The sequence below is a fragment of the Accipiter gentilis genome, unplaced genomic scaffold (genome assembly GCF_929443795.1).
Source record: "Accipiter gentilis unplaced genomic scaffold, bAccGen1.1, whole genome shotgun sequence".
Taxonomy (NCBI): Eukaryota; Metazoa; Chordata; class Aves; order Accipitriformes; family Accipitridae; genus Astur; species Astur gentilis.
This window is the reverse complement of record NW_026060956.1, coordinates 1-23,732: the sequence shown is the minus strand read 5'-3', so window position 1 is coordinate 23,732 and position 23,732 is coordinate 1. Positions and strand designations below refer to the sequence as shown.

Here is a 23,732-nt window from a genome sequence, read left to right as displayed (position 1 = left end):
AAGGGCCAGAAGGAGGATCTGGGGAACTACAAGCCTGTCAGCCTCACCTCTTTGCTGGGTAAAAAACTGTCTGGACGGCCGAGCCCAAAGAGTGGTGGAGAATGGAGTCAAACCCAGTCGGCGGCCGGTCACAAGTGGTGTTCCCCAGGGCTCAGTTTCGGGGCCGGTTCTCTTGAATATCTTTATCGACGGTCTGGATGAGAAGACCGAGGCGCGCCCTCGGTAAGTCTGCAGATGACACCAAGTTGGGCAGGAGCTGTTGATCTGCTGGAGGGTAGGAAGGCTCTGCAGAGGGACCTGGACAGGCTGGATCGATGGATGGAGGCCAGTTGTCTGAGGTTCAACAAGGCTCAGTTCCAAGTCCTGCAGCTGGGTCACCACAACCCCAGGCAGCGCTACAGGCTTGGGAAGAGCGGCTGGAAAACTGCCCGGCGGAAAAGGACCTGGGGGAGTGTTGTGGTTTAACCCCAGCTGGCAACTAAGCACCACACAGCCACTTGCCCGCTCCACCGCACCCAGTGGGATGAGGGAGAGAATCAGAAAAAAAAAAGAAAAAAAAAAAGGTAAAACTCATGGGTTGAGATAAAGACAGCTTAACAGGACAGAAAGGAAGACAATAATAATAATAAAAGGATTGTAATATACAAAACAAGCCACGTACAATGCAATTGCTCACCAGCCGCTGACTGGTGCCCAGTTAGTTCCCGAGCGGTGATCCCTCCCAGCCCCACTCCCCCCAGTTTATATACTGGGCATGACATCACATGGTATGCAATACCCCTTTGGCCGGTTTGGGTCCCCTGCCCTCCCCTCCAGCCTTCTCGCTGGCTGGGCACAAGAAGCTGAAAAATCCTTGACTTGGTATAAACACCACTTAGCTACAACTGAAAACGTCAGCGTGTTATCAACAGTCGTCTCATCCTAAATCCAAAACAATGCTACAGCAGCTACCAGAAAGAAAACGAACTCTGTCCCAGCCAAAAACGGGACAGGGTGGGGGTCAAGAGCCGGCTGAACACGAGCCAGTTGTGTGCCCAGGTAGCCAAGAAGGTGGAAAGGGAACTAGGCCTTAAGACTCATTGTTTCTAAGACTATTTACATCAGACATATGACTAATTGATTAGAAATGGGTTTAGATGTGATCAACAGAATGCAGGTGCTTATAAAACAACATGCATAAGCCGATTATTTGTCCCATGTGTCTCCCCATCCATGGCTGGCCTAAAACCCAGCCAAGCTGAAGCAACAGAAGCAGGATCGTCCATCTCAGACCTAAGACGTGGGAGTAAGTGATTCACTTTAGAACTAGACAAATTAACAGAACAGCCTGAGTGATTTTCAGAAATGCAAAGGTGATCTTTGACGTGTAAGAAGATAAGTGACTGTGGTGACCCGAGACCTTCTGCCTACGACCACTCACTTCAGAAGAACCAGGAAAAGACAGTAAGAATCAGTTGAGACAGGAAAACGTATTAGACTTTTGAAAGCACTGGAGAATAGAAAAGTGAGAGTTCGTGGAAGAACGCTTAGAGCTTCTTTTGACAAATCATCAATTACATATTGTTTTGTAAAATCATATATATATAGAAGGCGGTTTTGAGTTATCTTTTGCCATTCACTGCGGCGGTGGCCCGACTCTGAGTTGTTAATAAAGCAAACCGAAAGAAACCCATGTTTGAAAACCCTTTTAACAGAAGGTCAGCAGCATCCTGGCTTGTGTGAGAAATGGTGTGGCCAGCGGGACTAGGGGAGTGATCGTCCCCCTGTACTCAGCAGTGGTGAGGCGACATCTCAAATACTGGGTTCAGTGTTGGGTCCCTCACTACAAGAAAGACGTTGAGGTGCTGGAGCGTGTCCAGAGAAGGGCAACGAAGCTGGTGAAGGGTCTGGAGAACAAGGAGAAGGGTCTGGAGAACTTATGAGGAGCAGCTGAGGGAACCGGGGTTGTTTAGTCTGGAGAAAAAGAGACCGAGGGGAGACCTTATCATTCTCTACAACTACCTGAAAGGAGGTTGTAGCGAGGTGGGGGTCGGATAAAAGTTGACATATGCAATGGCATTAGGGAAAGACAAGAAAAAACTAAAGAAAAGGATTCGGGGAGAAAGAGAGGAGAATGGAAAGAAAATTTTAACAGCAACGGGGTAAGGAACAGGCAAGAAAGAATTTTAAAGGGATAGGGAGCTTGATAAAAGGAGAAGTAAAATTTCAGAAGTGGAACGAGTAAGAAGAGAGACAAAAAATAGGGGCAACACTAAATCAACAGAGACATTGAAAGAAAATGTAAAAGTGACAGCATAGAAGAACAGAGGAAAAATTAAAAAGTAGGAAGAGCAAACTGGATAAAAGTTGACGTAAGAAAACTTGAAAAGCGATGGGATTGAGAACAGGGAGGAAAAAAATAAGAAATAGTCTCAGCTAACTAAATAAGCAAAGACATGAAAACAAAAGTTAAGAAGTGATGAAGTAGAGGACAGGCAGGAAGAAATAAACAGAGAGGGAACTGGATAAATGTAGACAGAGATAGAAAATTCAGAAAGCAAGGGGGTACTGGCCACATGGAGAATAAGTTAAATATCAGGAGAGAGAGACGGACAGACAGCCCTGGGGGAAAGCACCTTGGAAGAGCGATGGGGTGCAGAGCAGAAGGAGTCGCTGAAAAAAAGAGAATCTTCACCAGCAACAGGGAAGAAGGCAGCGTGGGAAGAATGAAATAACAGCGGATGGGGAGCCAGCAAGGGAGAGGCGCAGAAAAAGGAAACGTCGAAGGCGACGAGGTACAGGGCAGCGTCGGCAGGAGATGCCCTCCTCCGGGGAACAGGACAGCCCGAAAGGGAGATGGAGGCAGGGACAGGCAGAGATTTGGAGAAACACAGCAGCGCCGGGCCCCGGACACGCAACTCACCTCAGCTCCTGGTGTCAGCAGGAGACCCTCGCCGCCCCGAGGGTCTTCTCTCCCCTTCTGCTCCTTCCTCCTCCGCAACGCCGTCCGTCCGACCCGGGAGCGAGCGGTGGGTGCCTTCATACTCCTCTCCCAGGAGGCTTCCCACAGGAGCTCCCTCTGGAACAGAAGCCTCACCAGCTGCACCTGGAGCTGCACCAGCCCACTCCATAGCTCCTCACCCCCCCCCCGCCCCCCCCAGACCCTGCCCAGGGACCCCAGACCCACCCAGGAGCACAGAGGGACAGAGAAATGTTTATTCACCCAGGGACAGGAGACATCAGCCAGCAGCTTGAGGTTCAGCGCCGCAGGACGGAGGAGGGATGCCAGAAGAGGTGGAGGAGAGAGCTGGGACAGGGTAAAATTAAACCCAGGAAAAAAATTAAAAAATATGGGAGTGGTGCCAGATAGAGGTGATGTAGGAAAAATGTCGATGGTGACGGGGTAGAGGGCAGCGCTGGCGGGAGAGGAAAAGGTTTGGGGAATTGGATGGATAGGTGGGCAGGCGGAGAGGGAGACGGAGGCAGGGAGAGACCTGGAGACCTTCTGCGGCCACCGACCCCACGCACGCACCGGCTGTGAGGACCAGCCCAGCCAAAGCCGGGACCACCGCAGCCCACCGCGGTGGGGGTCCTGCTCGACGCCACGCCACCAGCCACCGCCTCCTGCCCGTCTTGCGACAGCTACGCAGCCATCGGTCCCTTCAGCTGCCCAAAATCATCTTTCCGACATCCGTAAATCATCCATCAAATGTCTACCGCCATCAGCCGGCCCCTGTGGCTCCGGCTTTACCCATCGTGGTGGTCGCCCAGGACCTGGGGACGCGGCGGCACGTGTCCTACCGCGGGCGGACGCGTGGGTTGCGGCACCTTCGAGGCAACTCCGCCGCCACATCCACGGCACAAATCGCTGCGGGGTTTGACATCGCGGCAAACTCCCTCCCCTGGCCAATTCTCACGGTGGTGGGAGGGGGGGCGAGTTGTCCATCGGAGTGTCCCTACTCTGGTGACCCCCCCAAGTGCCACCCCTCCACGATGGCAGCAGCGGCGGTGGTCTGGGGGGGTCATACTTCAAGTGGTTGCTGGAGCTGGGGGACGGTGAAATTGGGGGGGGGGGGGGGGGGGCAAGGAAGGGGGTTTGGAGGGGATTTGGGGTGTGTGTCCCCCCACGGTCGCCCCGCGTACCTGGGGTGCTCCCCTGCCGGGGGTGCTGCTCCGCGGCCGCCGGCCCACGCGCGTCCCCCGACAGTCGGTCCCCTGCAACAGTCAGCCCCGCGTCAGTCGTCCCCGAAGACACCCCCCCCCCAAGAGCCTGTCCCGATGACGGTCACCCCCACATCAGTCACCCTCCCCCACCACGTCACCCGACAGTTGTCACCCCCCCCCCCCCGTGTCCCACCCCCTCCCCCCGTGGTGCTGGGTGTTTGGCGCACAGGTGACGGTGACACCCTGTGTCCCCCCCCAGTGCTGAGGGCGCTGGAGCCATGGGGTGCCCCCCCCCCAATTTCTCAGCACCCCCAAGAATGCCCAGATACCGGGGTGTGTCCTGTCCCCCCCACCCCCCCGACCTCACTGGGGAGGGGGCACGATCCCATGACTCGCAGCAGTGCCCCCCCCCCCCCCCCAAAAAAAAAAAAAACAATAAAGGCTCTGGCAGGCTGTTGACGGCATTTTGGGGGGAATCCCAGGGGTTTTGGGACTCAGCCCAAGGAGGCAGCAGGGCGGAGTGGAGTGGAAACCGTTTATTGGTGACGTGCACTGGGAGTACCAGGGCCCTACTGGGAGCGCTGGGACCCATACTGGGACCACTGTGATTGCACTGGAGGTGCGCTGGGAGCCTTGGGGCCTATACTGGGAGCACTGGGCCCATAGTGGGATTGTACTTGGGCAGCTGCAGCCCAGGCTAGCATTCTAGTGAGAGCACTGGGCCCATACTGGAAACACTGGAGCTCCTAATGGGAACATCGGGGCTCACACTGGGATCTTACTTTAACTGTAGCTCAGGCTGGCATCATATTGGGAGCACTGGTGCTATACTGGGAGCGCTGGGGTCCATACTGGGATCTGACTCAGACAGCTGCGGCTCAGGCTGGCATCGACTGGTGCTATACTGGAAGCACCGGGCCCATACTGGGAGTGTGGCAGCCCACACTAGGATCGTGCTGGAAGAGCTGTGGCTCAGGCTGGCATCATACTGGGAGCACTGGGCCCGTACTGGGATCGTGTTTGGAGAGCTGTGACCCAGACTGGCATTGTACTGGAAGCACAGGTGCTATACTGGGAGCGTTTGGTCCCATACCGGGATCATACTCGGACAGCTATGACCCAGCCCGGCATCGTACTGGGAGCGTCAGGGCCTGTACTGGGATCGTGCTTGAAGAGCTGCGGCTCAGGCTGGCATCGTACTGGGAGCGCTGGGCCCGTACTGGGGCGGTGGCGGGCGATACTGGGCCGTACTGGTGCACTCAGGGGCCGGGGGGGTCCCCGTCACCCCCCCGCACCAGCAGCACCGGCCCCAGCCCCTCGGTCAGCACCTCCAGGAACTCCAGGTCTGACCCACGTCAAGGGCCTGACCCACGGCTGACCCACAAGTGCCCCCCCAATTCCTCCCCCATCTCCCACCCACCCCAGAATTGCCCCCACTGCCCCCCAATTCCCCCCAACTGCCCCCCCATCTCCCACCCACCCCAGAATTGCCCCCACTGCCCCCCAATTCCCCCCAACTGCCCCCCCTCATCTCCCACCCACCCCAGAACTGCCCCCACTGCCCCCTAACTGCCCCCCAATTCCCCCCCAACTGCCCCCTCATCTCCCACCACCCCAGAACTGCCCCATGTGCCCCCTAACTGCCCCCCCATTCCCCCCAACTGCCCCCCCATTCCGCCCAACTGCCCCCCATCTCCCAACCACCCCAGAACTGCCCCATGTGCCCCCTAACTGCCCCCCAATTCCCCCCCAACTGCCCCCTCATCTCCCACCACCCCAGAACTGCCCCATGTGCCCCCTAACTGCCCCCCCACTGCCCCCCAACTGCCCCCCCATTCCACCCAACTGCCCCCCCATCTCCCAACCACCCCAGAACTGCCCCATGTGTCCCCTAACTGCCCCCCAATTCCCCCCAACTGCCCCCCTCATCTCCCACCACCCCAGAATTGCCCCCACTGCCCCCCCAATTCCCCCCCCATCTCCCAGCCGCCCCAAAACTGCCCCCAATTTCCCCCAATCGACCCATAAGTCCCCTCCAACTGCCCCCCCCCACCCCAGTTCCCCCCACCGACCCATTTTGCCCTAGCCTTCCCCACAGTTTCCCCATTTTTCAGCCTATTTTCAGTGGTTTACCCCATTTTTGCCCGGTTTTGTCCCATTTCTCCCACTTCCGTCCCCGTTTTGCCCCAGTTTCCCTGGGTTTGCTGTTTTCACAGAACCCCAGACTCTGCGTTTTGCCCATTTTGCCTCATTTTTGCCCCGGATTGTGCCCCACTTTACCCCACTTTTTTCTTCTCCTCCTTTTTTTCTCCCCATTCTGCTATTTTCCACCCAATTTTGCTCCAGTTTGCCTATTTCCCCCGTTTGTACCCCGCTCCCCCCCCCCATTTCTGGTTTTCCCATTTTTCCTGGTTTTCCCCCATTTTCACCACATCTCCCTATTCCCCCATTCGCTATTTCTCCCCGCTTTCCGCATTTCCTCGTTCCAGCCCATTCTCCCCATTTTTCCCCATTTTCCATTTCCCATTTTTTTCCCTGTTTCCCCCCCACTTCTCCCCCCTTTTTTCCCTGGTTTCCCCCGTTCCGCCCCAGTTTCCCCACCTGCCCCATTTCTTCCCCATTTCTCCCAGTTCCCCCCCCTTCCCTTTTCCCTTCTTTCCCACGTTTTTTCCCCATTCCCCCTCCCCGCAGGATACAGTTGTCGAGGGGCCGGGGGGGCCGGGGCGGCGGCGGGGGGGGCAGATCCAGCAGCACCAGCCGGGCCCCCCCCGAGCACCGTCCCACCGCCTCGTTCAGCCGCTCCGCCGCGTGCATGCGCCGCACGTTCCCCCTCCCCGGCGACCACCAGTCACCACCAGTGCGCACCAGTACGGGCCGGTGCCCACCAGTGCCCACGTGTGCGTCCCCCCTCCCCAGCATCCCTTCCTGCCTCCCCCCCTGCCTCCCAGTATAGCCCCAAATCCCTCCCTCCCTCCCAGTACACACCAGTGCCTCCCAGCGAGTCCTGGTATGGCCCAGACCCTCCCCATGACTTGCAGCGTGGCCCACAGCCTCAAACCAGTATGGTCCAGTACCCCCTCCGTGACTCCCAGTATGATCCATAGCTCCCCTCCCAGCGCCCCCCCAATGCCCCCCGCCCCCTCCAAGTACATCCCAGTCCCCCCAGTGGCACTCACGGGCTGGGGCCCCGGCGGGGGGCACCTCTCTCCTCTTCCTCCTCCTCCTCCTCGCCAGCACTGGGGGCCTGCGACGGGGTGGGGCCTCCCTGTGACATCACTGGCCGTCACGCATGATGTCACACCTTGCGACATCACCCCCTGCTGCGGCACCTTGTCCCGTGTCACCGGGTGTCCCACCGGGGCTGGGGCGGGGGGCAGCGCGTGGCAGCCCCAGGTCCCCACCCCTTCCCCGTGCGTGACCTCACGCGACGCTGCGTGACGTCACGCCCCACGACGTCACCCCCTGCCGCAGCGCGTCGCCCCACGGCGGCGCGTCCCCACCTGCGCCTGCCGCATCTGCCGCAGCATCTGGGAGCGCTGCTCCATCATCAGCGTCCGCTCGTAGGTGTACGCCGAGACGTCGCTGTCGTGCTGCGGGAAAAGATGCGAGCTGGTTTTTTGGGATTTGGGGGGGAGGGGGGGGGGGGGCACCCAGGTGTTTTTTGGGGGGTGGGGGGACACGTGGGAGGGTCTCACCAGCTCGACGACGTGGGTCTGGGCGGGCAGCCCCCTGCGGCGGGCGACGGCCTCCAGCAGCCGCCGCAGCCGCACGCTGTTGTCCTCCAGCAACGCCACCGTGAACAGACGCACCCGGCACCCCCGCCAGGCCTGGGGCGACCCACGGAGACCCACGGAGACCCACAGCGATCACCCCACGGACACCCACAGCAACCCACAGCGCCCAACCCACAGCACCCACAGTGACCCACGGCCACCCATGGCACTCACAGCGCCTGTCCCGCAGCACCCAGCAGTCCCCACAGCACCCACCCCTGCCCCACGGCACCCCAAAGCCCCCCCACGGCACCCACCCCTGCCCCATGGCACCCCAGAGCCCCCCCACGGCACCCACCCCTGCCCCACGGCACCCCAGAGCCCCCCCACGGCACCCACCCTTGCCCTACGGCACCCCAGAGCCCCCCCCCCCCGACGTCCACCTGCACCCCACAGCACTCGTTGCTCCTGATGGCACCCACCCGACTCACAGCACCCCATAACCCCCCCCCCAGCACCAACAGCCCACCCAAAACCCCTTAGTCACACCCAGCACCCACCCTGGCCCCCCCAACACCCCTAAAGCCCCCAGCACCCACTATGCCACCCCCCAGCACGCCATAACTCCCCCACTCCCTATCCTGCCCTATAGAACCCATAGCCCCCCCCAGCACCCCCCCTGGCCCCCCAGGAGCCCCTTGACCCCCCCCCAGCACCCACCCTGCCCCCCCCCAGCACCCCACAGACCCCCCCCAGCCCCACGTACCGGGTGCTGTCGCAGCAGCAGGGGCAGGAGGGTGAGCAGGCGCCCGTCGCCCACCACCCACCAGACGTCCAGGGTCCCCCCCGGCGCGCCGGCCCCCAGCGGTCCCTTGGCCACCAGTAGCGCCCGGCCACCGGCCCCCGCCACCCGCAGCAGCTCTAGGGGGACAGCGGGGAGGGTGGGGGGGGGGGCGCAGACCCCCACGGCCCCCCCTGCTGGGGGGGGTCCCAGCCCCTCAGGACCTCCAGGTCCACTGTCCCACCCAAATCCACATCGCACCTTGTTCTCCCACGTCACCGCGTCTGTCTCTCCGTCTCCTCCTGCTCCCCATGTCCCCCCCCATCTCCCCCCTGTTCCCCCGTGTCTGCCCCGTGTCCCGCCACATCCCCCCCCTGCTCCCCACGCCTCCCCGTATCCCACCTCCCACATCCCCAAATTCCCCCGCATCCCGCCCCCACGTGCCCAAATTCCCCCGTAACCCACCCCCACATCCCCAAATTCCCCCATATCCCCACGTCCCCAAATTCCCCCCTATCCTGCCCTCACATCCCCAAATTCACCCGCATCCCACCCCCACATCCCCAAATTCCCCCATATCCCATCCCCATGTCCCCAAATTCCCCCGTGTCCCATCCCCAAATTCCCCCATATCCCACCCCCACGTCCCTAAATTCCCCCACATCCCACCCCCACGTCCCCAAATTCCCCCGTATCCCATCCCCAAATTCCCACATATCCCATCCCCATGTCCCCAAATTCCCCCATGTCCCACCCCCACGTCCCCAAATTCCCCCATATCCCACCCCCACGTCCCCAAATTCCCCTGCATCCCGTCCCCACGTCCCCAAATTCCCCTGCATCCCATCCCCACGTCCCCAAATTCCCCTGCATCCCATCCCCAAATTCCCTTGTATCCCACCCCTACATCCCCAAATTCCCCCATATCCCATCCCTAAATTCCCCTGTATCTTGTCCCCACGTCCCCAAATTCTCCCGTATCCCACCCCCACATCCCCAAATTCCCCCATATACCCACGTCCCCAAATTCCCCATCCTGCCCCCACATCCCCTAATTCCCCCATATCCCACCCCCACGTCCCCAAATTCCCCCGTAACCCACCCCCACATCCCCAAATTCCCCCATATCCCCACGTCCCCAAATTCCCCCCTATCCTGCCCCCACGTGCCCAAATTCCCCCGCATCCCACCCCCACATCCCCAAATTCCCCCATATCCCATCCCCATGTCCCCAAATTCCCCCGTGTCCCATCCCCAAATTCCCCCATATCCCACCCCCACGTCCCTAAATTCCCCCGCATCCCATCCCCATGTCCCCAAATTCCCCCATGTCCCATCCCCACGTCCCCAAATTCCCCCGTATCCCATCCCCATGTCCCCAAATTCCCCCATATCCCATCCCCATGTCCCCAAATTCCCCCATGTCCCATCCCCAAATTCCCCCATATCCCACCCCCACGTCCCTAAATTCCCCTGCATCCCATCCCCACGTCCCCAAATTCCCCCATATCCCACCCCCACGTCCCCAAATTCCCCCATATCCCATCCCCATGTCCCCAAATTCCCCCATATCCCATCGCCATGTCCCCAAATTCCCCCATGTCCCATCCCCAAATTCCCCCGCATCCCACCCCCACGTCCCCAAATTCCCCCATATCCCATCCCCATGTCCCATCCCCAAATTCCCCCGTATCCCACCCCCACGTCCCCAAATTCCCCCATATCCCATCCCCATGTCCCCAAATTCCCCCATGTCCCATCCCCAAATTCCCCCGCATCCCACCCCCACGTCCCCAAATTCCCCCATATCCCATCCCCACGTCCCCAAATTCCCCCACGTCCCATCCCCACGTCCCCAAATTCCCCCATGTCCCATCCCCAAATTCCCCCGCATCCCACCCCTACATCCCCAAATTCCCCCATATCCCCCTTCTTCCCCCCCCGACCCCGTACCGACAAATCTCCGGGCAGCCACGGGGTCGTGCCGCCGGCGCCAGCCGTGGGGCCAGCCCATCAGGACGGCGTTGGGGCGCAGGGCCCCCAGCCCGCAGCCCTGCACCAGTGCCGCCAGTCCCGGCCCCCGGCCCGGTGCCACCAGCACCTGTACGAAACCCCGCGCCCCCGCCCCCGCCAGCCCTGCCCGCAGCGCCTGGACGGGGTGGGGGGGCGAGGGGAGAGAGGGGTCAGGGGCTGGGGGTCTCTGCCGGTGTTTGGGGGGGGGGACGACACCCCATAAGGAGCGGGAGCTACAGGGAGACGATCTCATAGGGACCCCCCCAACCCCGGGGACCCCAGCCCAGAGGGATGTAAATGGATTGGGAACCCTGATCCATAGGGATGCGGTTCTATAGGGATCCACCTCTGTAGGGACCGCGAGCCAGGAAAAACCCACAGAAAAGCGGCTCCGTAAGGATGCTGATCCATAGGAACCCTGATCCGTAAGAACCTAGCTCCATAGGGACATGGCTCCCATAGGAGCCCACCTCCATACGGACCCTGACCCATAGGGACAGGCACCCAGCTCCATAGGGACCATGATCCACGGAGACCCACACCCACAGAAAACCAGCTCCGTAGGGATGCTGACCCATAGGAACATGCTCCATAGGGACCCTGACCCATAAGAACCCAGCTCCACAGGGACCCTGACCCATAAGAACCCAGCTCCATAGGGATCACCATCCGTAGAGACCCACACCCACACAAAACCAGCTCCGTAGGAATGCTGACCCATAAGGACCCAGCTCCATAGGGATCACCATCCATAGAGACCCACACCCACAGAAAACCAGCTCCGTAGGGACCCTGATCCATAAGAACCCAGCTCCATAGGGACCTAATTCTGTAGGAACACTGGCTCATAAGGACCCAGCTCCATAGGGATCACCATCCGTAGAGACCCACACCCACACAAAACCAGCTCTGTATGGACCCTGATCCATAAGAACCCAGCTCCATAGGGACCTAATTCTGTAGGAACACTGGCTCATAAGGACCCAGCTCCATAGGGATCACCATCCGTAGAGACCCACACCCACACAAAACCAGCTCTGTATGGACCCTGATCCATAAGAACCCAGCTCCATAGGGACCTAATTCTGTAGGAACACTGGCTCATAAGGACCCAGCTCCATAGGGATCACCATCCGTAGAGACCCACACCCACACAAAACCAGCTCTGTATGGACCCTGATCCATAAGAACCCAGCTCCATAGGGATCACCATCCGTAGAGACCCACACCCACACAAAACCAGCTCCGTAGGAATGCTGACCCATAAGGACCCAGCTCCATAGGGATCACCATCCATAGAGACCCACACCCACAGAAAACCAGCTCCGTAGGGACCCTGATCCATAAGAACCCAGCTCCATAGGGACCTAATTCTGTAGGAACACTGGCTCATAAGGACCCAGCTCCATAGGGATCACCATCCGTAGAGACCCACACCCACACAAAACCAGCTCTGTATGGACCCTGATCCATAAGAACCCAGCTCCATAGGGATCACCATCCGTAGAGATCTACACCAACACAAAACTAGCTCCGTAGGGACCCTGATCCATAAGGACCCAGCTCCATAGGGATCACCATCCGTAGAGACCCACACCCACAGAAAACCAGCTCCGTAGGGATGCTGACCCATAGGAACATGCTCCATAGGGACCCTGACCCATAAGAACCCAGCTCCATAGGGATCACCATCCGTAGAGACCCACACCCACACAAAACCAGCTCCATAGGAATGCTGACCCATAAGGAGCCAGCTCCATAGGGATCACCATCCGTAGAGACCCACACCCACAGAAAACCAGCTCTGTATGGACCCTGATCCATAAGGACCCAGCTCCATAGGGATCACCATCCGTAGAGACCCACACCCACACAAAACCAGCTCTGTATGGACCCTGATCCATAAGAACCCAGCTCCATAGGGATCTAATTCTGTAGGAACACTGGCTCTTAAGGACCCAGCTCCATAGGGATCACCATCCGTAGAGACCCACACCCACACAAAACCAGCTCTGTATGGACCCTGATCCATAAGAACCCAGCTCCATAGGGATCACCATCCGTAGAGACCCACACCAACACAAAACCACCTCCGTAGGGACCCTGATCCATAAGAACCCAGCTCCATAGGGACCTAATTCTGTAGGAACACTGGCTCATAAGGACCCAGCTCCATAGGGATCACCATCCGTAGAGACCCACACCCACACAAAACCAGCTCTGTATGGACCCTGATCCATAAGAACCCAGCTCCATAGGGATCACCATCCGTAGAGATCTACACCAACACAAAACTAGCTCCGTAGGGACCCTGATCCATAAGGACCCAGCTCCATAGGGATCACCATCCGTAGAGACCCACACCCACAGAAAACCAGCTCCGTAGGGATGCTGACCCATAGGAACATGCTCCATAGGGACCCTGACCCATAAGAACCCAGCTCCATAGGGATCACCATCCGTAGAGACCCACACCCACACAAAACCAGCTCCATAGGAATGCTGACCCATAAGGAGCCAGCTCCATAGGGATCACCATCCGTAGAGACCCACACCCACAGAAAACCAGCTCTGTATGGACCCTGATCCATAAGGACCCAGCTCCATAGGGATCACCATCCGTAGAGACCCACACCCACACAAAACCAGCTCTGTATGGACCCTGATCCATAAGAACCCAGCTCCATAGGGATCTAATTCTGTAGGAACACTGGCTCATAAGGACCCAGCTCCATAGGGATCACCATCCGTAGAGACCCACACCCACACAAAACCAGCTCTGTAGGGACCCTGATCCATAAGAACCCAGCTCCATAGGGATCACCATCCGTAGAGACCTACACCAACACAAAACCAGCTCCGTAGGGACCCTGATCCATAAGAACCCAGCTCCATAGGGACCTAATTCTGTAGGAACACTGGCTCATAAGGACCCAGCTCCATAGGGATCACCATCTGTAGAGACCCACACCCACACAAAACCAGCTCCGTAGGGATACTGACCCATAGGAACATGCTCCATAGGGACCCTGACCCATAAGAACCCAGCTCCATAGGGATCACCATCTGTAGAGACCCACACCCACACAAAACCAGCTCCGTAGGAATGCTGACCCATAAGGACCCAGCTCCATAGGGATCACCATCCATAGAGACCCACACCCACAGAAAACCAGCTCTGTAGGGACCCTGATCCATAAGGACCCAGCTCCATAGGGACCTAATTCTGTAGGAACACTGGCTCTTAAGGACCCAGCTCCATAGGGATCACCATCCGTAGAGACCCACACCCACAGAAAACCAGCTCTGTATGGACCCTGATCCATAAGAACCCAGCTCCATAGGGACCCTGACCCATGAGAACCCAGCTCCACACCAACCCCAGCTCCCATAAGGGACCCAGCCCTGTGGGGACCGCGATCCCTAGGGACCCCCACCCACACAAAACCAGCTCCGTAGGAACCCCGAGCTCCATAGGGACCACCCCCCCCCGGGGGGGGGCGGGACGCTGACCTGCTCGGCGGCGCGGGCGCGGGGCTGGTCCTGGGGCAGGTCCCCTGGGATGACGGAGCCGACGACCGTCAGCCCCTTCCCCGCCTGCAGCTGGGCGGCCAGGGCCAGCAACTGGGGCTGCGTCGCCCGCAGCTCCTCATCCAGCTTCAGCAGCACCAGCAGCTGCGGCCTGCGAAGGCAAGGAAAGCGGCACGCATCTGGGAACCCGGCATCCGAAATGGGGGGGGGGGGGGGGGGGGCTCCGCCAAATGTGGGGGTGCTCACCTCCAGCTGGGCGCGGGGGGCTGCCCGTCTTCCAGGCGCAGGAGGGCGAAGCGGGCAGCGCTGAGGGAGAGACCCCGCAGTCCTTCCCCCCACTCGCTCTGCGCCCTGGCAAGGAAGAGGAGAGACAGCGATAGGGCACCCCGGCATCCGAAAAGGGACCCCGACCCACCAGGGTGGGTGCGGGGACCCCCCCCCACTCACCCGCGGTACTCCAGGTACTTGTAGGCGGTGGCACCGATCCCCAAAGCCAGCAGAGCGCAGTACCAGCAGGTCACCAGCATCAGCCCCAGGCACAACCCCGCTCCCGCCAGTGACACCCCCCTGCGGGGGACCCTGGTGTCAGACGGCAGGGACCCCCAGCATCTGGGGGGGATGGGGACCCCCAACATCCCCGGGGGGACCCCTGTGCTCGGGTTGGAGCGGGCTGCGGAGCGGAGGGGGGTCCCGCGGGGTCTTACCAGTGGTAGAGGCGGCAACGGGGGCTCCAGCCGGGGGTGGGCAACAGTCCCTGGAGGGCGCAGGCCAGGTTGAGCCCCAGGTAAGACGTCAGCCAAAACCTGTGACGAAAAAAAGGGGGGGGGGGGGGGGGAAGGAGGGCGTCGTCACCGCGTTGACGCCGTCGCCCCGGCTCTCGGAGACTGCGACGTCAGGGCTTGTCACCGCACACGGAGAGGACGGGCGCCAGCAGGTCGAGGGAACCGAGGAGGACGCCCAGCTCGGCCACCGCCGCCGTCGCCGCCAGCGGCCAGAGCCGACCCCGACCCAGCGCCTGCGGGGAAAAAAAGATAAAAAGGGGACGGTGACACCCCACGGCACAATGCGGGGGGACAGAGTAGGACACACAGACGCACGCGTGGGGCACTCACGTGGGGCAGGGGCAGCGCACGGGTCCGGGCCAGTCCCCGCAGCAGCCGGCTGCCCCCCAGCAGCGCCTGCAGCCCGGCCCCCGCTGCCGACAACAAGGCCCCCGCCAGCGGCACCCACGGGGACGGCCACGAGGCCGCCCCCGCCACCGGCGTCCCACGCAGAGACCCGCCGAACCTGGTGGGGGACACACGGAGGTGTCACAAGTAAGGGGACACGGGGGACCCCCACAAAGACATTGAGGATTTCCCTAGGGACGCCAGCAATCTCCCGCAGGGGGTGCCACTGGGATATTGGGGACCCCCATAGGGGCGCTGGGGACCCTCTGGGGACCCCCGTAGGGACAGCATTTGGGCATCGGGGACCCCCTCGGGGTACGGGAGACGGCGCGGGGACGTCCCTGGAAAAACTGGGGACACCCTTAGGGATACAGTGGACTCACTGGAGACACCACCAGGACGTTGGGGAGCTCCCCAGGGCCGGCAAAGAAACACTGGGGACACCGCGGGGACACCCCAAGGGCACCAGTAAGACACAAGGAACTGTCTGGGGCACCCCTGGGACGCTGCAGGAATCCCTAGGGATACCAGGGACCCCCCCTGGGGACACCAGGATCCCCAGGGACACCCTGCAGGACCCCTCTAGGGATACCAGGGACCCCCCTGCGGACACCAGAGACACCACTGGGACATTAAGGACCCCCTGGAGACACCAGGACCCCCCTCCGAGAACACCAGTGGGACACAAAGAACCGTCTGGGGACACTGCGGGACCTCCCTAGGGATACCAAAGACCCCCCATGGGGACACCAGGATCCTCAGGGACACCCCTGGGACCCTGCAGGACCCCTCTAGGGATACCAGGGACCCCCCTGGAGACACCAGGGACACCGCTGGGACATTAAGGACCCCCTGGAGACACCAGGACCCCCCTCCGAGAACACCAGTGGGACACAAAGAACTGTCTGGGGACACTGCGGGACCTCCCTAGGGATACCACGGAACCCCCTGGGGACACCAGGATCCCCAGGGACACCACTGGGATGCTACGGACCCACCGGGGACACTCACTTGTCCCGCAGCAGCTGCCCCTCGACGGAAGCCCCCAGCAGCAGGGCCGCGCTCAGGTCTGCACTGTCAAGGAAATGCCCCCCCAAAACCAGGCACCCCCCCCCCACCCTGGGTGACCCTCCCCAACCACCCCACACAGGGGGGTCACCGCCTCCCAAAACCCCCTGCAGTCGTCCCCCCCAGCCCCCCTCCCTCCAGATGCTCCTTTTTCTCAAAAAGGACACCAATTTCAGGGTGTGTGTCTCGTCCCCCCCCCCCAAATCCCTCGCCTCCCCCTGGATTTCAGCGTGTGTCCCCCACCCCAAAAATCGTGGGGGCGGATACAACCCAGGGCGGTGACCAGAGCGGCCCCCAGGCTCCCGGCGGGGACGGAGCGGGCGATGTCACGGAGCTCCCCGGAACGGCTGCAGCCCCACAGCACCCCTGCCCCCGGACGCTTGGGTCTGGGTGTCGTCGTTGTGTGTGTGTGTCCACCCCCCAAAATTCCGTCTCTCCCCAAGGTCCCACCCGCAGCCCCCCTGGATCCACCCCACCCTGGGGAGGCCCCTCCCAGATACCTGGGTCCCCTCCTGCACGGCTGGGTCCCCCGCCACGATGTCGGGGTCCCCTCTTTGGACCCCCGGGTGTCTCCCACCCTGCACACGTCCCCCTCCCGGATGCCGGGGTCCCCTCCTTGCACCCCCTTGGGCGTGTCCCTCCCTCGCCACACCCACGTCCCCTCCCCGATGCCTGGGTTTGCCCAAAACGCGTCCCTTCCCAAACACCTGGGTTGGGGGGGGGGGGGGGGGGTTCCCCCCCCCGGCACTCACCCGAGGCGGTGGGCAGGCTCAGCCCCAGCAGGACCCCGAAGGAGGAGTCGTCATCCTCATCCTCGGCCCCGCCCGGCCCCACCCCCAGCCCCGGCTCGGGGGGCCGGGGCCAAAGGTTCTCTGTGGGGTGGGGAACAGGGTGGGGCACGCCTGGGTCCCTCCCCTCTGCCCACACCCCCCTGCCCCCTCCTCGATCTCTCTTATCTTTGAGGCGTGCCCCCATGCCACCCCACACCCTTGCCACGCCCTGCGCCCCGCCCATATCGACTCACGTGCCAGCAGGCGTGTGCTGGGCCCCGGAAAGACCGGACGCGCTTCCGGGGTGTCGTTGCCCCCCGCGCCGTGGGGCCGGGCCGTGGGGCAGGGTTGGAGGCGGCCGCCGGGTTGGGCGGGCAGGCAGAGCCTACGAGGGAAAAAAAACCCGTCAGTGCCTCATTAGCATGTCGTTTGCATACGGAGAGGAGGAAGGGCAGGGGGCAACTCACGCGTGTGGGGCCCCCCCCGGCAGGGCGGCGCGCAGGGCCCCCGCCTGCAGCCCCAGCAGGGCCAGCAGCAGCCCGGCGGGGCCCAGGGGGGCGGCGCGGGCGGCGGGCGGGGCGGCGGCCCCCAGCCCCAACAGCCCCAGCAGCCCCGCCCCGTAGCCCCGCCCGTTGTTCAGCCGGCCCCCGCGGCCCCGCCCCGGCAGGACAGCCGCCTGGGGGGCCACGTACACCTGCGGCGAGAGGGGTGAGAGACCCGCGCCCCGCCCTCGCCCGCCCTGCCCCGCCCACCGGGCCACACCCCAGCTGCCCCTTCAAGACAGCCACGCCCCCAATACCCCTCCCTCCCCAGTGGCCCTGGCTGAGGAAGCCCCACCCCCTGTTATCAGGCCCCGCCCTTTCCCCCAGGAGGCCCTGCCCACTCCCCCAGGGTCCCTAGAGGCCCCTCCCCTCCCAGCCCCACCCACCACACCCAGGTAGCCCCTCCCCTGAGGCCCCTCCCCTATGGCCCCGGCCCCCAGCCCTCACCCCACACCTGCCACCACCCAGCCCCGCCCCCCTCCCTGCCCGGCCCCGCCCTTTAAAGGGCCCCGACCCACCAGCAGGATCTCGGCGGCCCCCAGGGCGGCGGCGGCGGCGGCGAAGGCGGCGCTGAGGAAGGCGCAGAGCCCCACGGCCCCCCCCGCCTCGGGGCCCAGCGCCCCCGACAGCAGCCCCAGGGGGCAGCCCCCTGCCACACCCACCCATGACATCAGCAGGGGGCGGGGCAGGGGGCCACCCCCATGCTCCCCGCCCCGCCCGCACTCACCGGGGTCGAGGCCGTTGGTGGCGATGGCGCTCAGGGACACGGCGGTCAGCACGGTCTGAGGGGGGGAGAGATGAGACCCCTGACCCCCGTGACCCCTGTACCACTGAGCGTGACCCCGGCTTGACCCCAGGCCCGACCTGTGACCCCCGACGCTCCACGCAACCCCAGGCATGACCCCTCAACCAGACGCGACCCCCCGTCCTGGGGGATAGCCCTGAGGCATGACCTCTGACCCTCCCCAGTGATCCCATCCGTGACCCCTGACCCCAAACGTGACCGCGGCGCTCCACCCCTGACCCCACGTGCGATTCCCCCGACCCCACGGCACGACCCCTGACCCCCCTCCTGCAGCATCCCAGGGACACCACCCCATCCCGTGACCCCAGGCCGTCAACCCCCGGCCCGTGACCTCCGACCCCCAGCCCCACTCACGCAGGCTCCGAGCAGGAGGCCGATGGCGGAGACCTGCAGGACCCCTCCGGTGCCCACCACCCAGGGCAGCCGCAGCACCAGCACCAGCCCCAGCAGCGTCTGCAGGGACGGCCCCGCCACCCCCCGCAGCGTCCCCAAAAGCCGCCGCTGGGGGAGGGTCCCCGTCACGGCCGGACCCGTGGCTGGGGTGGGGGGGGCTGCCAGGGTCCCCCTCCCCAAACGCCAGGGTGCCCTGACCCCTTCCTCATCCCTCTGGGTCCCCTCCCAACACCAGGGTCCCCTGACCCCTTCCTCAATCCCCCTCACCCCTTCCTCAATCCCCGTCCCCAAATGCCAGGGTCCCCTCCCTGGACACAGGGGTCCCCTCCCCAAATGCCAGGGACCCCTGACACCTTCCTCATCCCCCTCCCAGACATTTGGGTCCCCTCCCTGGACATAGGGGTCCCTTCCCCAAACACCAGGGTCCCCTGACCCCTTCCTCATCCCCCTCACCCCTTCCTCAATCCCCCTCACCCCTTCCTCAATCCCCGTCCCCAAATGCCAGGGTCCCCTCCCCGGACATAGGGGTCCCTTCCCCAAACACCAGGGTCCCCTGACCCCTTCCTCATCCCCCTCACCCCTTCCTCATCCCCGTCCCCAAATGCCAGGGTCCCCTCCCTGGACACAGGGGTCCCTCCCGTGGACACTGGGGTCCCCTCCCCACACGCCAGGGTCCCCTGACCCCTTCCTCATCCCTGACCCCCTCCTCATCCCCCTTGACCCCTTCCTCATCCTCTCCTCACCGGGACGCGTCCGTCGTCGCTGTCGGGGCTGAGGGCGCTGTACGGGGCGATGCGGCGCAGGAGGGCGGGGACGCGGGGGCGGGTGGCCAGCTCCTCCTGCGGGGAAAGGGGTGGGTGGGCAGGCACTAACGAGGGGGCCCCTAATGAGGAGGGAGCCCGTAATGAGGAGGGGGCCGAGGCCTCACCTCGAAGAGCGCCAGGTTTCTGTCGCAGGCCAAGCCGGCCTCCGGCGGGGCGGGGCAGGCTGAGGTCCCGCCCCCCGGCCCCGCCCTGCCCCTCCCTTGGGTGGGGCCGTGGGGAGGGGCCGTGGTCTCCTCGCTGGGGCTGGGGCTGCTGTCGGAGGGGGGGGGGTCGGGAGCTGGAGGGGGAGGGGGGCTCGGGGCTGCTCTCCGAGGGCTCCGCTCCCCCGCGCCAGGACCTCGTCCCCAGCCCCGCCCCCGACATGGTGTGACGTCACGCCGGGGCGGTGAGGTCAGCAGGCCGGGCGATGAGGTCAGCGACACCTGCAAGGAGACAGAAGAGGATGAGACGCGGAAAAACGCCCGGATGGCCTGATGGCGTTTTGGGGGGAAAAACAGAGAGTCAAGGGGGCAAATGGGGGTTTGGGTGCCAAAACGGGCATTTTGGGGGGAAAAAAAAACAACCATTCTGCAAGGAAATTACACCTTTTTTTGCAAGGACAAGGTCATTTGGGCAGGGCAAATAGCCTCGTTTTGGGAAAAAACAACCATTTTAGAGAAAACTTAGCTATTTCAACAAGCGACGTCGGCATTCTTTGCAAATAAAAGCCTGAGTAGGGAAACAGGCGCTTGGGGGAGAAACAGGTTTTCCTGTACAAAGAAAAGGACATTTTGGGGGGAGAAATAGCCATTTCCAGGGGAAACTAGCCTTTTTTTCCAGGAAGAAAAGCAATTTGGGAAGAAAAAACAATTTTAGGAAGAAAATAACCATCTGGGGATAGGGGAAATGGCTATTTTAGGGGGCAAAGTTGCCATTTTAGGAACAAGTTGCTTGATTTTGTGAGGACATTAGCACTTTCTGCTGACAAAAAGCCTTTTGAGAGGGAAGGTCAAAACTGGGAAAATACAAGCATTTTCTACAAGAAAAATTTTTTGAAAAGGAAATTAACCATTTCTAAGAAAAAAGTAACCATTTTGAGGGTAAAACATGCATTTTTGAGAAAACAAACATTTTGGGGGCAAAATATGTGCTGTTTTTGGCAAATCATCTGGGGGAAAGTAGCCATTTGGGGGGAACAGCCCTTCTGGGGCAAAACCAACACTTTGCTGCAGAGTCCACCACTCTGGAACAGAATCCACCACTTTGGGGGATAAAATACGCATTTTTCTGAAAAAAACGCACATTTTAGGATGAAGAAACCTGGTTTTGGAGAAAGAAAATACCACTTTGGGGGAAAAAAACGCCATTTTTTTTTTTAAAATCCACTGTTTAGGGAGTGGAACAGACAATTTGTGACAGACGCCACTGTTGCACACCACATCAGTGCAGGGGCTATCGCTTTCTGGAAAAAAGGCACTTTGGGGAAAAACAGCCACTTTGAAAAGAAAACAACAATTTGTAGCAAAACAAAAGTTATTTAGAGAGAAAAAATTCCATTTGGAGAAACAAATGGCTGATTTACAGCAGAAATCAATATTTTGCGGCAAAATTCTGCATTTTAGTGCAGAATCTATCACTCTAAAGGAGAAAAAGAGTTTTTGAGGGGAAAAAAAGCTGTTTTGGGGGAAGGAAGCTCCCACTCTGGGGGGTCAAAAACCACATTGCAGGAAAAATACTCACCTCACTGGAAAAAAAACCAATCCTGCAGGAAAAAAATGGTCATTTTTGGAAAAAACCCACTCCTTCGTAGCAGAAGCGAAGAGTTTGTGGCAGAAACTACCAATTCGGTGCTGAACCGGCCGCTTTGGTGGGGAAAAACTGCTGCTTTGAGGGAAAACCTGACGCTCTGAGGGGAAAAAGCTGACACTTTGGGGCGAAAAAACGATGCTCTGAGGGGAAAAACCTGATGCTTTGGGGCGAAAAACCGTCGCTCAGAGGGGAAAAACCTGATGCTCTGGAGAGAAAAATCAACACTCTGAGGGGAAAAACCTGACGCTTTGGGGGGAAACCTTCCCTTTTCGCAGCAGCAGCTCCCCTGGGGGCAGCCCGACCAGCCAGGGGGGTCCCAGGCTGCTGTTTTGGGGCTGAAAACAGGGCGTTTTGGAGGGTCACTGTCCCCGACCCCCCCTCCTGAGGAAACAAACCCCTCTTTGGGGGCTGCCACCGCCAGCACCCGGCCGGGGGGGATCACAGCCACTGTTCTGAGTCCAAACCCCGCGCCGGGGAGCTCGATTTCCTCTCAGACCACCCATTTTTGGGGCTGAAATCCCCTTTTTTGGGACAGTACCAATCCACGCCACCCTCCCACAGACACCAGTCCCCCCTCACCCGCCCCAAACCCCCCGTTCCTGGCCCAAACCCTGTCATCCCTGGGCTCCCCGAGGTGTGTGGGGGGGGGGGGGTCTCCCCCCTCCCCTTCCCCATCATTTTGGGGCTAAAACCCGCCGCCCCGGGGCCGCTCGCGAAAAAAGGCGGGAACGACCGTCACGCGCCGTACCTGAGGGGGGGGGGGGGAAGGGAGGGAGGGAGGGAGGGGCGGCGCGCGCCCACCGCTGCCGCCGCCGCCGCCGCCACGCCCCTCCGCTGCCGCAGGGGGTGGGGTGCCGCAGGGGTGGGGCTAAGGCTGAGGGTGGGCGGGGACTTGGAGTGGGAGGTGCCCAGAGAGATGAGGGGGTGATGTGCGGGGGGGCGTGGCTGGGACAGCGAGGGCGGGGCCTAGAGGAGGGGGTGGAGAGCGCCTGGGGGGCGTGGCTTTCGAGGCGGGGGCGGCGCTCACCCGCGGGGAGGAAGGGGATGAGGGCGGGGCTTGGGGAATGAGGGCGGGGCTTAGGGAAGGGGCGTGGTCATGCGAGGCTCTCCCCCCCCCCCCCCTCCCCCACACCACACGGAGCCGTTTCCATCTCATCGGTTTTATTCCACGGCCGGGTCTGGGGTTTGGGGTCTCGGTCTCCTCCCTCAGAGGAGCGGCCGTGCCCGTTGGGTGGGCAGGACGCCGAACCGCCGCTTCAAGGCCAGGCGATGCCGGGAGAACTTGTCGTCGGGGGAAAAACGGGCCGGGTGGGCCGAACGGGTGGGTTGTCCGGCCGGGGACACCTTCTGCGGGGAAGGAAGGGGAAGGGTGAGACCGGGCCGGGACCCCCAGAGCCCTCCCGGAGCCCTCCTCGGTACCTTCAGGGTATAAACGCGCTCGCCGCGCTCATCGGTGTAGCACTGCAGGAACATGGCGCCGTCTCTGCCGCCACCGCCGCGCAGAGCACCACGGGAAGGGGGCGGAGCATCATGGGAAAAGGGGGCGGGGTGGGCGCCGAGCGGGGCGTGGCTTCGCCGGGCGCCGGAGGGGCGTGGCCTCGCTGGGCTCTGAGGGGGGGCGTGGCGTCGCAGGGCTCTGAGGCGCGGGGGGACGATGGGAAATGTAGTCCTGACGGGAGGGGGCGCCGAGTTAGGCCCAGGCGGGTTTTTTTGGGGGGGGGGGGGGGACGGACAGACAGACGACCCCCAGGGGTCCGTGGCGTCGTAGACGAAGCTGCCGATGTCGGCTGATGGATTTTATGGGGGTTTTCTCCCCGCCAGCAGCTCCGCCCCGTGAACTTTGGACTTTGACGCGGAAGGCCTGAGGCCTCGTCCCGGGATGGACGTGCTGCGGTGAGGCGGCCGGGGGGGTTGGGGCGGGGGGGGGGGTCACCAGGTTGGGTGTGGGGGCCATTGGGGCCACCTGGTTGGAAATGGGGGCCATTAGGGCAACCAGGTTGGATGTGGGGGCCACCAAGTTGGATGTGGGGGGCCATTGGGGCAACCAGATTAGAAGTGGGGGCCACCCAGTTGGAAGTGGGGGCCACTGGGTTGGAAGTGGGGGCCACTGGGGCCACCAGGTTGGATGTGGGGGCCACCAGGTTGGAAGTGGGGGCCATTGGGGCAACCAGGTTGGATGTGGGGGCTGGGGG

At 61.9% G+C, this 23,732-nt stretch overlaps 2 protein-coding genes across 2 annotated transcripts; both read right to left on the bottom strand.

Moving 5' to 3' along the window:
* Positions 1-4,664: 4,664 nt before the first annotated feature.
* On the bottom strand, positions 4,665-22,158 carry LOC126037184 (solute carrier family 12 member 6-like). The gene is made up of 24 exons (XM_049797448.1): positions 22,120-22,158; positions 19,857-20,222; positions 19,672-19,767; positions 18,890-19,036; positions 18,458-18,512; positions 18,249-18,379; positions 17,656-17,882; positions 17,443-17,573; positions 17,171-17,290; positions 16,686-16,784; positions 16,362-16,419; positions 15,294-15,468; positions 15,093-15,196; positions 14,886-14,984; positions 14,629-14,748; positions 14,428-14,532; positions 14,164-14,332; positions 10,591-10,786; positions 8,623-8,777; positions 7,839-7,970; positions 7,644-7,733; positions 7,320-7,408; positions 6,840-6,973; positions 4,665-5,488 (listed from the first exon to the last, which is right to left on the bottom strand). The coding sequence occupies exons 1-24, from the start codon at positions 22,156-22,158 to the stop codon at positions 5,403-5,405; spliced, it is 3,123 nt and encodes a 1,040-aa protein (XP_049653405.1). The 3' UTR covers positions 4,665-5,402.
* Positions 22,159-22,684: 526 nt separating this feature from the next.
* NOP10 (NOP10 ribonucleoprotein) lies at positions 22,685-23,058 on the bottom strand. Its single transcript, XM_049797481.1, has 2 exons — positions 22,960-23,058; positions 22,685-22,887 (listed from the first exon to the last, which is right to left on the bottom strand). Exons 1-2 carry the CDS (start codon positions 23,011-23,013, stop codon positions 22,747-22,749), a joined length of 195 nt encoding a protein of 64 aa, XP_049653438.1. The 5' UTR covers positions 23,014-23,058; the 3' UTR covers positions 22,685-22,746.
* Positions 23,059-23,732: the final 674 nt, after the last annotated feature.